The 15,725-nt window shown below is 43.3% G+C and overlaps 2 protein-coding genes across 13 annotated transcripts in view; one reads left to right on the top strand and one right to left on the bottom strand.

Annotated features, from left to right (window-relative positions):
* Positions 1 to 15,725, top strand: part of FBXO15 (F-box protein 15) — a 91,722-nt gene that overhangs the window by 38,802 nt on the left and 37,195 nt on the right. For 3 of the 12 annotated variants that reach the window (XM_088798048.1, XM_074339851.2, XM_088798049.1), the window contains exon 1: positions 9,179 to 9,630. The exons of 3 other annotated variants lie outside the window; for them this stretch is intronic. In XM_088798048.1, coding sequence (XP_088654174.1) covers positions 9,524 to 9,630 — 107 coding nt within the window. In that variant the 5' untranslated portion in view covers positions 9,179 to 9,523. Of the gene's footprint in view, positions 1 to 8,956; positions 9,631 to 9,650; positions 10,522 to 15,725 lie in introns of those variants that run through there. 6 more of the 12 variants (XM_074339850.2, XM_074339848.2, XM_088798046.1 and 3 more) reach the window with 5 other exon arrangements.
* TIMM21 (translocase of inner mitochondrial membrane 21) lies at positions 3,031 to 8,921 on the bottom strand. The gene is made up of 6 exons (XM_019715357.3): positions 8,231 to 8,921; positions 5,614 to 5,676; positions 5,420 to 5,517; positions 3,818 to 3,891; positions 3,624 to 3,729; positions 3,031 to 3,526 (listed from the first exon to the last, which is right to left on the bottom strand). The coding sequence occupies exons 1-6, from the start codon at positions 8,526 to 8,528 to the stop codon at positions 3,431 to 3,433; spliced, it is 735 nt and encodes a 244-aa protein (XP_019570916.3). The 5' UTR covers positions 8,529 to 8,921; the 3' UTR covers positions 3,031 to 3,430.

The following is a 15,725-nucleotide window of genomic DNA, read 5'->3' as shown; positions in this document are numbered from 1 at the left end:
GAAATACATGCACTATCGGAAAATTTTCCTCCGTTCGAATAGTTCTGTGATGTCTTAACCTGCTCTGGCTGCTATAGCAAAAGTCTTATCACAGTCTGCGTGGCTTGTAAGCAACAGAGCTTGGTTTCTCCGTCTGGAGACTGGAAGGCTGAGATCAGGGCGCCAGCGTGGGTGGGGGGGAGCCCTTTCAGGTCGCAGGCTTCTCAAGGTGTCTTCACGGCAGAAGGGAAGAGGGAGCTCTCTGGAGTCTCGTTCATGGGACACGAATCCCACTCACGAGCACCGCACCCTCAGAACTTAATCACCCCAGAGGTCTCACCTCCTAACTCCGTCAGCTTGGGGGGTAGGATTTCAGTATGGATTTTGGAGGGACACGACCATTAAGACCATAGTACATGCTAAGTGAAATTGTATACCACAGTATTTTGTATCAATCTCCTGGCCACACTTGCCAGTTTTTTGTGCTTATATATGTTGTAATTGGCTCCAGTGTGTGCCAGAGGTTTTTTCTTTTTTCTTTTTTTTTTTTTTTTTACAGTAAACACCTACGGGAGAAAGTCCTGGATTATGCAGCATGTACATTTTCAACTTTTTCCAAGCAAGGACAATCTAACAGGTTCCACAGTGTCCCCCCGGAGCAGAGAAGGGTTCCCTGGCGAGGGCCGGGTCTGCAGCTGCTCACCACTGGCACATCAGTAGCTCCCCTCCCCCCTCCATTGTATTCCGTGCCAATTATCTAGTGCTCCTAGAAGCTTCTGGACCTTTTCACATGCTCTTCCTTAGGCTGAGAATGTCCTCTCCTTGGTAGCCTCCTACCCACCCACCAACCTCATCTCTAGTGGCGCCTCCCTCTGAAGCCTGACTGCCCCGGCCCACTCGCTGCCCAAGCCCCGCGTGAGACCAATGAGCAACCACATGCTGTATTTTATCTACTTGACATTCCTTGAGAACAGGGGTAGTTGCTTTTCGTTTTAGGGTTCTCTGCACGTAGCAAAGAGTCTGACATACAGCGTGTCCTCAAGTATTTATTGAATGAATGCAATCTAACAGATGGGACACATTAATACTGCACTGAGTACATTATATAGTAGTATATTGAATATGACCCTAACTAGAAATCCATGAATTGTTTGGGGAACCATATCTGGATGAGAATATGGGAAATGGAAGTGATGTCATTGTCATTTACTAAATAGAAGGAAATGGTTATGAGCACTGATCAAAACGTCATGGAAGGAGGTAGATATGCTGGGGATCTCTTTGCTAAAAGCAGAAACTGACAAATTTCTTTTTTTAATTTTATTAGGGAATATTGGGGAACAGTGTGTTTGTCCAGGGCCCATCAAGTCCAAGTCATTGTCCTTCAATCTAGCTGTGGAGGGCACAGCTTAGCTCCAAGTCCAGTCGACCGTTTTCAATCTTTAGCTGCGGGGGGAGGGGGGGGCACAGCCCACCATCCCATGTGGGAATTGAACCAGCAACCTTGTTGTTGAGAGCTCGCGCTCTAACCAACTGAGCCATCTGGCTGCCCTGACAAATTCTTGACTTGTCTTACCAACAGTTTCTTCATTAAGGAGACAGAGAGGAAATGCTGCTCTAGGTTTAATTCTGACAAAAGGGTTCACTAATTGGGGATGATGTAACAAACGCCTTGGAAGCAGATGACAAATTCATACAAATGACAGAAGGGGATACTAGGCATGAGCAGTCAGACGTGGACCCAGATTTTAGACACAATTTCGAACACGGTAGTGAGCCCAGGGACAGATGCCAGAATTAGAATCAGATGCCCAAGTTGACTAAAGAAGCTCTTTTAAAAGAGATTCTGAAAAGCAGTATCAAATTATCATCGGGAAAGAAAACAAAGGCATCTGAAAAATTGCAGTTACATTTTCCCATGGTTGTACAGAGGAACCTGAGCACAGAGATTTTTCCTTCTGGTTTTATTTCTGATTATAAAAGTAACTTGATAAGCTCCTACCTGAAAGGGGCATGGGCGTATCATCACGTGGGAGGTACATAAAGATGAAGATGGAAAAAAGCTGGCCCTACGCCATAGAAACAGGGTCGGGAGGCTAAAGCCCGAGCTGCTCAGAGGCCCGTTTCCATCGAGCTGCGGCCTGAGCAGGTCTTGAGTAGGGCTGCTTTTTCGAGCAGAGAGGAAGCAGACCTCAGCCTGTGAAATGCTGACATTTCAGTCAAGGACCACGATACTGAAAATGGACATTCTACTGGCAAGGAGAGGAAAAAATGGTTAGGAGACAAAGTCCAAGAGGAGAGTTTATTCTGGAACGTAAAATGTGTTCCGTTAGGGAGATAAGCATGTCTGCCGTGGTATTTTCTGTATTTCCTAAATGTTGGCGATTTTTTATAAAGAGGGAGACGGCTTTAAGAGGGGGGATAGCTTGCCTGGGTGTCCGTCTAATCTAAATCTCCTATAATTTCAACTACACATCAGAAAGTGCTCTACAGACAGTTCTGAGGGAGCAGCATTTCATGGGGGGTGCCTCAAAGCTGAAGCCACCAGAGATAAGGACATTTTAGAGCTCTCCCTGCATATACAGCACTTCACGCAGATAGCGATTACACTTTTGTAAGTTAAGGTCACTTTTCTCCAAATGCCCTGTAAATAAGTCAGATAAAATAGGGGACCCACATCCAAAAAAGGCATTACACAAACTCAGACAAAACTCAATACTTCCATGCTTCTTTTGGCAAAGTATCAGCACAAGTTCTAATAAGTGGGTGGGGACACTCCATGCGTTGCCTGACAAACATGACAGCGAGGTTGGACAAGGCGAAGGTCCCTGCACAGGCCCACGCACCGGGTGGGAACCAGGGAGGTCCACCCCACTTCACAGCACCCACTGTTCCCACTGCACACGATGCCCCCAACTGGTGGGAAACAGGAGCTCTACTGAAACTCACACGTGTACCTTCTGTAACCGTTTTGAAGGGTGTGTGTTTATCCTTTGGTTTCCTACAATTCTAAGTCAGATCCCAAAGTATACGGAAAGAAGCTGCTTCTGACAGCTTTCACATAGTCTTTATTTTATACAGCGATAGAACATAAAAAAAGCACAAAATACTGAACTCTATTTTCTTATTTACATGGTGTAACATTTTTAACAAAAATTTATTAAACCATGAGAAAAGATGCTAGTAGAGCAGAAATACTGCCCTTGATCGATGATTCAATAATATAACATAAAATGTGCTCTATTTCATGATTTTTCACTCTACCAGACATCATCTCGAATGCAGTCTGTCTAAATGCAACAACCACCCAGTTTCATTGGCTTTTATGAGTTCTCCTCTTCCCGATCTTACTCCAAATCGCCTCTGGGAGAGCCGTGAAGGTCAGCGTTGAGTGTCTGCACCATTCAACAACCCTCAAGAAACAGCATGCTTGCTGGTTCTTTTAATTCTCTTAGGTTCGATTATCTTCAATGACAATAGTTCTTCTAGGATAGGCTTCAAGTTCTACAAATATATATCGAAACTCATATTCGCCACTTTCTGGGTTCTGAAAAAGAAAAAGAATTTCAAGGTGTCATTTTTCTTTCCAGTACTTTCCGTAACGGTGCACTCAGGATTGCATCTGCCCACCACGGTCCTCACACCTCTTTCACTTCAAGATGCACGGTTCCTCGCTTCCCAGGCTCGGAGCCCTCGATGTAGAATTTCACACGCATGTGTTTCAGCCCGTCTTTTACATATTCAATAAAACTGTCAAGATAATGTAAGAACACAGGTCTAAATTCCATTCCTTTAATAATTATCCCCGAGCTTTCCAGATCCAAGCGACGTGCAGTACCTGACGTGCTGCCTTCGACCACGCCTTGTCGTCTCCCCATAGCCTTTCACAGGCTCACCAAAGACACTTATAACCTGCAGAATAAAGACAATGCAGTGTTTCGTAAGTGTCATTTAAAAAAATCTCCTGGGGAAGTATTTCCTGATCAACCAAGTGATTATAGAAAAAAAAAATTTTTGAGTTGTCTCAAAATGACAACTCCAATGATAGGAAAAAAAGCTATTCCACAAAAATCATCCCATAAATCAACATTGCATGGGCAGAGACTGATACAGGGAACATTATGATGTTACATGTATTTTCAGAACAGTGTAGGCTGAAATGGAGCTGTTCCTATACCCCTTAGAAAAACAAACACAACAAAACAAAGTGTTCGAATAGTTAAGTGTCTGAACATTTCCAGTGAAATTTATCAATGGGGGTCTAATACTAAAAGCTATGAGACAAAAACGATTTTTTAAGTCATGAGACACAGTGAAAACAAACAAACAAATAAACAAACAAGTAATAAGGTTCTATTTAAAACAAGCCAGATCCAGAGATGGGAATCAATTATTCCCAATGGGAAAACTCACAATGAAGTGGAAATGTAATTTTTATTGAATTCAAACTGCAAACATTTTGGAACCTTTAAAAAAACAAACAAATTTGATATCAACTCAAACAAATACTGCCTCAAGCCTATAAAATTTTTCTTATTTTGTGTTGGGCATTTTTAGTGTCATATTTTTCAGGCATAAATAAAAAGGAATCACGTGTAAGATGAGAGATATTTAAGAACTGTGTGGCTGAAACAAATGGAAAACCTTTTTAAATAATTTAATAGATTAAACACCTCAGGACGTTAGGGTTTTCTATTTTTAAGCAGGCACAATGCTTGGCAAAGAATAGGCCCTTCGTACATGTTGACAAGACTGAATTGTTCAAGTTCAATTATGATTTGTCGAGCTCTTTTAAGCAGCAAATTCAGCTATGACTTTAATAACATCCCATTCTTTGCGTTTATTCTGTGTACTTTGTTTTGTTCAAAATGCTCAAGCTCTAGGAAAGGCTGAGTTTGTGAGTAACGTGGCAACTCTTCATCCTTTCAGAGATGCGTCCTAACATTTAATTATGCTACGACTTGCATTATTTTAATGTCTTTAAGTGTCAGTTTCCCCTTCTGCAAATGGGATACTAGCAGTACTTGTCACAAATGGTTTCCGTGAGATTTAATGAAGATGATGCACTGAAACGCGGAGTAGTCCTTGGCTGACAATATGCTCTCAGTAAGAATGACTATTGTGACCATGAGGTCACAAATCAGGTTTTTAAAAGAAGACTAGACACTTATCACATGGGTGTAGTACTCTGGAACATTCTGGTCCACCACTTATTATCTCTGACAACTAATGAAACGACTCTCTTGTACAATTAAGAAGAAAACACCCTGACACGCACCTCTGGACAAAGGGCTAATGCCACAGTCAGAAATCAGCCATTCCATGTGGTTTTATAAACTTCACTAGACAGAACCAGTATGTGAGTTCGGCCCACTTCCCCCAACCCCTGATATTTTCTCCCTAATATCAGAGTTTGTGCAACTCAGTCTTGGCCACTCACCTCAGGATGTGACCTGCATTTTTCTAAGGCTTTCCCATATATCTTGTTAGGACTGGATGAAGAAAAAAGTTCTTTGAAAAGTGCGTAAAACAAGCCACCTGAAAGTCACAGAAAAAACAGATCAAGCAAAGCCAGAGCGAGACAAACACTAAGTGAAAAGGTATCTGGGGTATTATACTTGCTGTGTTTTCAACCTGTAATGCTGATTCCAACAAGCACCACTATCAAGTAGGTAAAATCTCTTCCAGCTTCTTTCACTAGAAAGAGAAAACACCAGTGAGTCACAGGTGTGGGACACAGGCGGGACCCTTCAGTATTTGCAGTAGGTGAGCTGTGGACTCAAGACCCAATGAGTGGGACCTCCCTGTGAACCAGAACCAAATCAGAAACAGTATTGCATCTAACAGGGGATGGCAGAGAGTGCTCGTCTTAAAGGCCTAAAGATACAGGGGTGGTGGGCCCATCACATTCCCATGTAATTCTCCAGTCTTCTCTTACAAAAACCAGACAGACCCAGAGGATGAGGGGGGCCACTGCAAATTGAACCAAGCAGTAACCCCACACAGACGGTAACTTTACGGACGTTCATTAGCACAGCCTCATGGTCTCGGCCATTGATGTGGAGAATGCATTCTTTTCCACTTCTACGGAGAAGGAACAATACTAATTTGTAGTAACATGAAACAGATACCAGCAGTGTATATTTATGGTTTTGTCCAGGACTTGCCAAGTCTCCCACCCTGTCATAACATAGTTTTAAGTGACCTGGACATTCTGGATCTGGGATGTCCAATACAGTAGCACACGCCACACGTGACTATTTCAGCTTACTGTTAAAAGTAACCTAACTTTCAGTTAACTTAAAATGAAATAAAACGTGAGTTCCTCCGCACTAGCACCATTTTACGTGCTGTCGCCGTAGGGGGCTGGCCGTGACCATATGGAGACAGCTCACACACGATCATTCCCATCACTGCACAAGGTCTTATTGGGGCCGTGCTTCCTGCGTGCTCTGCAGAACACATCTGTCCACTTGATGCCATCATGTCAGTCAAGAGTGGGGAGTAACAAGGGGCGCATGTCGGGAAGCTGATGAGTCACGTGCACTCCATGTGTTGGGGAACGAACCCAACGAAGGTTAGCAAAGCTCAGGAATGCACCGTGTGGGCACTGGGACCCCCATCCCATGACGGACACTGCACCCTGTTCGTTCCACCCCACCACGTGACAAAGCCTCTTCCAACCAGGAAGCAACACAGTCCACACTAGGGGATACTGCTCCCATCCATTCACCTTTTTAAAAAATGGTATTGTTTTTAAAGTTAACTGGAATGAAAAATGATGTTTGCCAATAAAGTTGTTAACATCCCAAACTGTTAAATTCAATATTAAGAGTTTGTAACAAAAAGGGACAGACATAGTCTTAGCTGATACCACCCATTCACTCTTGAATGGTGTGCAGATCAGACAGGGCTGAGTGGCAGGCCCTGCCCCACTGTAAGCAGCACTGTCGCTGGAGCCAGATCACCTGACACATGCTGTTTGACACCTCTGTGCCTCTGACCTCTGCATACAGGCTGTTGGTTCGTGCTGAACTTTTAATCATCCCTGAAAACCCTGTGCAGGCTATTAGGAATGAAAAAAGTAGATTATATTTTTGACATAGTCTCCAGATTACAAAAACAGTTAGTAAGGTACAATTACATTTTTGTTAAAATTGTTAAAAAGTATGTGCATGAAATGACAGAAATCAAAATATTAACAATAGCATCCCTGCGTGGTACAAGCATGGGTGTCTGAATTGCTTTCTTTGCTTCCTTTTTACTTTTCTTTTTCCTAGAAATTATTTGTGAAATGAACAAATAAATCAAAATGCTTTATTCCATTTGTGGAAACTTCTGACTTTCCCTGACAAAATTGCATTTAACCTTTCCTATCGTATAGTTCTTTATAGTTGTGTCTGTGATGCACGTGGCACATGAAGGGATGCTTTGGACATCTTTAACTCCGTAGTACAGACTCCAATTCAGTCTCTGGGCACATGGCAGCCACTCAAGAGAAGTATTTGTGTTGAACTTCATGACTTAACCCCTATGATGACTCAATAATCTCTCTTTTGTATTTATTCTATCCAATTACCCTTTATCATTATGCTCTCAAGTACTCTTTCTTTGTTGCACAACTAATCTTTTTTTTCACCATTTGTTTCACTCTGTATCTATTTTCTTCCCAATTAAGTGGTAAATTATTTGTGTTTAGGATTTCTTTGGCACACCCATTACCATCTGTTCAAATCCTAAGCATGGAGAAAATGGAAGCTCAAGAAATACTCGTGAATGGTTGTCCTACCGAGCACTGGCCTGGATATTAGAAAACTGAGATTACGGATATTTCCGTTTAATTTTCAGTTGTGTGAAACTGGGGAAGTGTGTCTCATACACGAGCGTACTAAAGTGTGAAGGAGTGAATGTGAGATTCAAATGGACGAAATAACATCTTGGCAATTCCCTTGTCTATAAGGTATTAAACAACGGTTTTATATGTCTGTTTCCACACCAAAACTAATAAAAGTTGAGAAAAATTTTCTAGATATAATTCAACAGTTATATCAAAATCAACTTTCAAATCTGAGTTCAAATCTATGAAGGAAATTGAAGACCTACATTCTCTGATTCTAAACTATGTTGAGCGGTTCTGCCTTTAATTTGTGTGCATTTCCCCCCCATTTTTATCACTGAATTTCTATAAAACGGCCTTGGCAGCTCTTGTCACGTTTGTTGACAGACTGATCAATACCGGATTCCCTGTTACCTTTCTGGGACGTTGAGACGGCGGGTTCCCCTCTCGGACTGTGCACAGACACGTGTTTGCTGCTGTCGTCCTTGTCGCTCTGTGGGCTCTGTCCCTGCGTCCAGATGGTTTTCGGGGCGCCGCCGCCTAAGGTGCATCTAGGTCGCACCGCTTTTTCCTGCCGGTGCAGCCGTCGCACACTGGGCTCAGTCCTCAAGCAGGATTTACTAAGTACAAAGTGCGGCAAAAACAACCGCTTCCCGGAGGACCTGTGCAGCTTCTCCGTATACTGAACAGCTCGTAGGAAAGTACAAATCATGTTCACAGAAACCCGCTCCGTTTAGGGACAGTGCGAACTACAACGAGCAAAGCTTCACTACCCACTACACACCCAGCCGGACGTGCACTGAAGTGCACACATTCACACCTGTAATTCTGCACGGCGTGCTCTGCAAAAACGTGAGCTCCAGCTGCCTATGTTAGGATGACAAGTCCACCTCCCCTTCTCTCAGATCCTCTTCTCACTGGAGTTAAAGTGTTTTGATTACCTTCTACGCTGACATTCACACTCTCCCCGCCATACCTTTGCAAAGCAACTTGGGAAATCCCTTAGAGTGCTGGTAATAGTAGTTTGAGGACGGCGCTTGTCCCAGAATTGCTGCAGCTGGAAAGGCACCAGGACTACAACTCCCACAGTGCAAGGCGGCCACAGCGCGCGGCTCCCAGACAAACCTGCGCGGTCCGCCTAGGCCTGCGCGGCGCTTAGCTGGCAGGGAGGCGGGGCCGTCTGCGTGGCTGAGTGGCGCTCTAGGCGCAGAGTAGTTGAAGAAGAATTTGCAAAAGTCACATTAGCAGTTGCAAACCGCCTGTTCTTGCGGCCCTCCGGAGAGGACTGTGTAAAGGGGGAAATTCCAGGGCCTGATTGCGGGTATGCCACTCCTTAAGGGGAAATGATGTCGCCTTTGCATTTCAGTTTCTTTCCAAGGAAGGGAGACTATGTAGTGCCGACTAGTCTAGAGCCATCACGTGGGGAGAGACCAGGCCCCACGCTGCCCACACAGGCGTTACAAGCTCTAAGCTGCTAACCCACCGCGCAGCGTTCTCTAGGCCTTGCGTGAGAAAAAGCCAGGCCCCAGAAGTTTCCAGAACCGCTGGTGCAGCGGGTGGCTAGGCCGCATCATCAAAGGGCCCACCCTCCTCCCGGCCCTGCCTGCGCGCACGCGGGGCGGCAGCGGGCGGCGTCGGTGGGCGTGGCCTGGGCCGCTCGCCCTTTTCTCCAGCCTTCGCGCGGCGCCGCCTTCCCGCCGGGTCTCCATGGCGACTGGACGCGGCCGGCTCCTGCTGCAGCACTGGCTCGGCCTCCAGGCGCTGCGCCTGCCGCTTGGCGGCGTCGGCGCGGCCCCCGGGCGCGGCGGGTTCAGGTGACTGTCGGGGGCCGCGGGTGGGGTCCGCCTGGCGGGGGTGCGCGACTGGGGAGCCCCCACGAGGGAAGCCCCTCACTCCTCCCGCCCTTTCCCCTTCATGTTCATTGGTCGGGCTCGGGCGTGTGGCTCGGGGCGCTTTTGTCTGGGGAAAGGTCTGGAAGTCTCTTCTACTTGGAAAGGTGGGGTTATCCCCAGTCATACAAATAGAGCCGTGTCTCGGGGGGATGTTCTTTCTGCTTCCGCTCGGTTAGTAGGCACTGGGGGTAAAGCCCCTCCACCCTCGGGCTTCGCCTCGCGGAGACCCAGCCGCCTGGATGCGCTCCACCTGCGGGGACAGGTGCACGTTCGCCGCTGCACCTGCCGCTCCTGGAAGGGCATGGCTTTCCGAAAGCGTCCCCGAAGCTGCTTCCTTACTCTGAGACCCGGAGTCACCTTTTGTCTTTTTAATGACTGTGTAACTTCGAGCAGTAGAATCTACCTACTCAGGCAAACGTTATGCTTTTGCTTTGCCTCCCACGATTCGACGGAGGACACAGCCCCCCTAGGCAGACACCTCCGGCAGGCGGGTGGTCTGGGAGCGCCCCCTCCTGGGGGGCACTTCGCACTTGGACTCAAGGGCAAGTCTGCGTTTCTAAGCAAACACGGAGGGACGGCTCTAGACGGCGCTCCCTTGGTGCTTGGCTCCAGATCCTGTTCTGCCAGTCTTCCCGTTCAAGTGCTGGGCCTGAGATGTTCTTGTCGCCTCCACTTCTTCTGGGGACCCTGGAGCTGAAAAGGGGGCCTCCTCAACAGGGAGACAAGGCAACTTCGCGGAGTGAGATGGGGAAGGGGCAGCGAGCAGGAGGCTGCAGCTGCTTTCCAGAAAGATCTTTAGCTTAACTCTCAAGGGTAATGGCTCCTTTCACAGAGCGAATGATCCAGTATGTCAGAAGTATCAACGTGCTGTCATGGTGTCTTATTCAGTCCCTTTGCCTGTTCCTAGCTCTGGACCCATCCCAGTTAGCTCACCAGTAGAGGGTAATGCTGAGGACAGTATGCACGCTTGAGGATTATCTTTTTGCTTGTAAGTGTTCTTGATTTATAGACATAAAAGGTCACGCATGTTATGCCTTCTAACATACCAAATGACTTATTATTTGTTTTTCCCCTGAATCTCCAGGACTATGTCCCATGTCCGTTCTACGCTTCATCACCTCACTTACCCTGGTTTCAGAAGCAGGGCCCTGTCCCTTAGTGCAATGATAATAGTTGGTTCTTAAGTGAATATCTGTAATGCTAGATACACCACAAGCCTTGTGACAAACAAAATGGTGACAGTGCCTGCAAAAGTTCTATTAAGTAGGAGAGAAAGACAGATTTAAACAGGGAACTTGAAAGCAATTTGCCACTATTACTAAAATTAGTCTTTATATATCATTCTCTGTTAGTGGGAAGCAGAATGATTTTTATATGATGAATTTTTTGTTACTTTGTAAGTTGACTGAACTTTCTGGTGAAATGATGTAATTAGAGGGCCTGGCCTTATGCCTGGCAGGGAGCCTGCATGTCAGCCTGTGTTTTGGTGATACATACATCTTTTTGGTAAAGAAATGTCAGGTGCTAAGAATGATATGGTCTAAATAGGCGATTATTTTTAATGTTTCAATGCAGAAAGACTAGATGTTAATATGGAATCAGCGGTTCCCTTTTAAATGCAATGTGAATAAATATAAGCTCTAAGAAATATAGCAGAAAGCATATCAAGTCAGCTTAATTTCTACTTGGCCTAATTTCTTTGATTTAGCAGGTATTAAAAGGCCCAGGAAGTAGTTTTTTTGTTTTTTTTTGTTTGTTTGTTTGTTTGTTTTTGGTGTCCCCCACTATGGTTTAATAAATTGGTATTCTTTTTTTTTTTTTTTTTAAATAAGTTGGTATTCTTTTTTTCTTCTGGATCTGGTGGGGATTTATTTATTTATTTATTTTTAAATTCGTTTCAGGTGTACAAAACAATGCACTAATTAGACATTTCACCCCTTACAAAGAGATAACCCCCCATCCCCAAATCTGTTGCCCCGCTGACATCGTATATATCTATTTCAATTCCATTGATTCTATTCCCTATGCTGTACTCCATATCCCGTGACTGTAAATGTTACATTATAGTTGGCATACAGTATTATTCAACTTCAGCTTCAGGTATACAGTGCAGTGGTCAAGCATCTACACTGTCCATGAAGTGGTCTTCCTAATAACACATGTGCCCAACTGACACCCTACAAAATCTTTTCAACATTATTGATTATATTCCCCAAACTGTTTTTCATATCCCTGTGGCAATATTGTAGTTACCAATGTATGCTGTCTAATCCCTTCCCTTTCTTCCTCATCCCCATCCCCTTCCCATCTAGCAACCATCAGTTTTTGCTCTATATTTCTGAGACTATTTCTGTTTACTTTGCTCATGTATTCAGACCTTTAGATTCCACATATAAGTGAGATCATATGGTGTTTGTCTTTCTCCGACTGACTTATTTCACTTGGTATAATGTTCTCTAGGTTCATCCATATCGTTGCAAATGGTAAGATTTCATTCTTCTTTATACCTGAGTAATGCTCCATTGTATAAATGTACCACAGTTTCTTAATCCAGTTGTCTACCAAGGTGCATTTTGGTTTCCAAGTTTTGGCTATTGTAGGAAATAGATTTTTAAAATATTGAACTTACTCAAAGCTGTCAGGTAAAATGTGTAGCTTGGAAAAAAAAATGTTTGTAAACTAAATCTCATCTTACTAATTATATCAGCTAAATGTGCACTTTATAGACATGAAGAGCTGCATGAGGACAGGCATGGAACTTACTGATGTGTTACTTGGGTGGCCCTTAAAAATGTGCCTTTAGTTTACGGAGAAATGGAGATGTGCTTTCAGTAGCCCCCAAGCCGTGCTGATGAGCTATGTGACATAGTAATACGTTAGAAAGCTCTGGAAGCAAGCAGGAGGTGAGGGGCTCTTGGCTCTCGGCCTCCAGCTTGGGACCTCACACAAGTCACTGTAATTGCCTACTTAGCGCCTTAGTCTTCTGTGAAATGAGGGAATTATGAGATCTATTTTAATTGTGGAAAAACAAACAGCAACATACGGGCTGTACTTCTCAAGCGGAGAGGTGCCAATGGGCAGGGAACACATGGAGCGTCTTCCCCACATGGAAAGTGAGTGCAGCGGCTTGGGGGACAAGTGTTCCGTAGTTTAACTGGTAAGCAGTGTAATCCCTTTTTATAATGAGATAAACACAGATAAGTTATCTGGTAGAAGACAACATTTGCATTGAATTTTAAGATCAAATAAGAGACTTCTAAGAAGGTTTGCACTTTCTGCAGGCTGTGCCCCTAGATCTCGGAGGGCCTGGTGCCCCAGGATACTGTGGGTGCCTCTGGAACCCCTGCTCCAGCTGAAAGGATTGTGCTCTGAAACTCATTCCAAACCTTCTTGTCTATGGGATTCTCAGTTTTGAAATTAAAACAACAGTCCCCCTCACAATTTATTACGTATTCAGTATATGAAATATTAGAAAATACAGAGTTCTGTCCGTTCAATCCCTCCATCCTGCATTTAAAGGCAGCCAACACCACCAACCCTTGTGATCCTGTGAATCACGTGTATTACCAGTTAACACCTGTTGTCTTTCCTGCCTGACCTCTTTTCTTTGTATGTATGCATTCACTTTTTCTGTTAAGAGAAAAATACAAAAATAAGATCATGTATAAATGTATAGTGATTTAACCTGCTTTACCAATTGATATATTGTTAATTTGGCAGATATTTATTGAGTGACTGCCTTCTGCATGCCAGGTGTGTTGAAGAATTAGCAGTGAATAATTCTCATGCAGAATACCTGCCACTATGGAGCTTACGTTCCAGTGAGAGCAAACAAGGGAGCTGGTTAAAACGTGTGGTGTTGGATGGTGACATGTGCTAAGGAGAAAAGGGGAAGGGGCGTAAAGCGTGTGTGTGTGTGTGTGTGTGTGTGTGTGTGTGAGTGAATGTGTGATGGACTGGAGTTTTAGAGCATGGCCAGAAGTTCTCAGTGAGTTGGCATTGGAATGAGTGCCTGAAGGCGGTGAGGGATCAAGTTATACAGACGTCTGGAAGACATCATGAACTTGTTTCAGATGCTTCCCCCTGTGTTAAAACTGCATTTTCACTGGCTGAACATCGGTAGCTGTATGCGGGCCATGCAACTTAGCCAATCTCTGCACCATTTCTAGTATTTTTTGTCCCAGCACACAACTTTGAGATAGACATTCTTGAGTGATGTCATAGGGCACATTTTGTTGCCTTAAGTTATATTTCTAGAAGTGAAATCCCTGGTGTAAAAAATGTACATGCTTTTTAAAGTCTTGACATACATCTCCAGAGTTGACTTTTTATAGGAAACGTACCAAATTCTGCTCCCAGCCATGAATGAGAATGCCTGTTTATCTGCAATACCTAGCACGAGTCCTTAGCATTTATTTGGTCTTTGCTAGTTTGCTAGATTGAAACTGATCAATACACATTAACTTACTTTTATTCATTTCCCTTGGAAAGGGCTAAGGTAATAGTTTTTATTTTTTGGCATCTTTTGACTGAAGAAATACATAATGGCAAAAAACTTATCAATTTAGTAATGCTTTTGAATAAATTATTTTTGATTAACTACAATGGTATTCACTAATTAAACAAAATTGTTTAAAAAATTAGAGACATTCCTTCGTCTTCATACAATGTGTATATAAACTTTTTGGCATGACCCTTCACACTTGCAGGATTGACAGGACACCAGTTGGAAACTCCTTAGAGATATTGTTGTTTGATGGGGGAGCAATAGAAATTCCTTTTACGTAAGTCTTACGTGTTAGAAATCTTTGTCAACTGAGAGTATTTTGTCTTTCAGTATGTGATACAGGTTAATATAGAACTTATAAGAATAGTTAATCACTTAAAATAAGAAGTGCTTTTGATCATTTTAAAATGTACCATACGGTTTCCCTTATATGTGGAATCTAACAAAACAAAACAAAAACAGACTCATAGAAACAGATCAAAGGTATGGTTACTAGAAGGGTGGGGGTGGGGATGGGTGAAAAAGGGAAGGGGAATATAGTCAATAACATTGTGATAAGTTTGCACGGTGACGTCAATATGATTACTAGAATTAGTGGGGAGATCACATTGTAAGGTATAAAAATATTGACTTACCATGTTTTGCCACGTATAGTGCACTACCGTGTACAATGTGCACCCAATTTTTTGGCCCAAACTTTCAGGGGGAAAAAATCTTTCATTTTAATTTGTTAATTCAAATTTTTATTTGTTTACATTTAGGTACTTGTTTTTTTTGTATTAAAAAGAATTTTAGCATTTATTTTTTAACACATTACGGTACAAGAAATGTAACAAATAATTACAAAACACAAGAACAGATACAAGGTAGAAGAAATTTTATGCACCAGTAACAAATTTACGCATCATAGCAGGCCAAGAACTCCGTTGTTGCAGGTTCATCGTAAGTTCAACAAAACCGATTGTCCATATGCCAGAGTATTATTTTTCATACGGATATTGTTATTGATTTCTAGAGTTACACTTTTTAACTCATACACATAAATAAAAGAACTAAAAACATTTATATAGATACGGAATTAGTACTACCCATGTATAATGAGCATCCTTATTTTTCCCTCACAAATTTGGGTAAAATAGTGTGGATTATACATGGCAAAATACGGTGTTATACTCCTGAAACTAATATAATATTGTATACCAACTATACTGACATAAAACATTTTTCAAAGATGTATACTTTAAAAAAGTGTATATTATGTTGAATACTGTACCCCATCCCCCAAATTTTGTCCACCCAGAACCTCAGTATGTAACTTTATTTGGAAATAGAGTCTTTGCAGATGTAATTAGGGAAGATGAGGTCATACTGGATTGGAGTGGGTCCTAAATCCAATCTGACTGATGTCCGTATGAGAAGAGATCCAAGGACATACGGGGAAGATGGAGCAGAGATTGGAGTGATGCTGCCACAAGCTAAAGAGCGCCAAGGGTTATTGGCAGCCACAGAG

The sequence above is a fragment of the Rhinolophus sinicus genome, chromosome 4 (assembly GCF_057876585.1).
Source record: "Rhinolophus sinicus isolate RSI-liver-muscle chromosome 4, RSI-T2T, whole genome shotgun sequence".
NCBI classification, from domain to species: Eukaryota; Metazoa; Chordata; class Mammalia; order Chiroptera; family Rhinolophidae; genus Rhinolophus; species Rhinolophus sinicus.
Note: the sequence above shows the minus strand (reverse complement) of the source record. Positions and strands in the feature narration are given on the sequence as shown.

Bases quoted from the DNA above. Each gene is read 5' to 3' on its own strand.
- TIMM21 (XM_019715357.3), bottom strand. From the start codon at position 8,528: ATGATTTGTACTTTCCTACGAGCTGTTCAGTATACGGAGAAGCTGCAC. The intron at 5,677-8,230 runs GTAACAGGGAAT...TTCTCTTTCTAG, and splicing joins CGTCTCAACGTCCCAGAAAG to TGAAAGAAGCTGGAAGAGAT. The intron at 3,892-5,419 runs GTGAGTGGCCAA...TTTATTCTGCAG, and splicing joins AATGCAGGTCACATCCTGAG to GTTATAAGTGTCTTTGGTGA.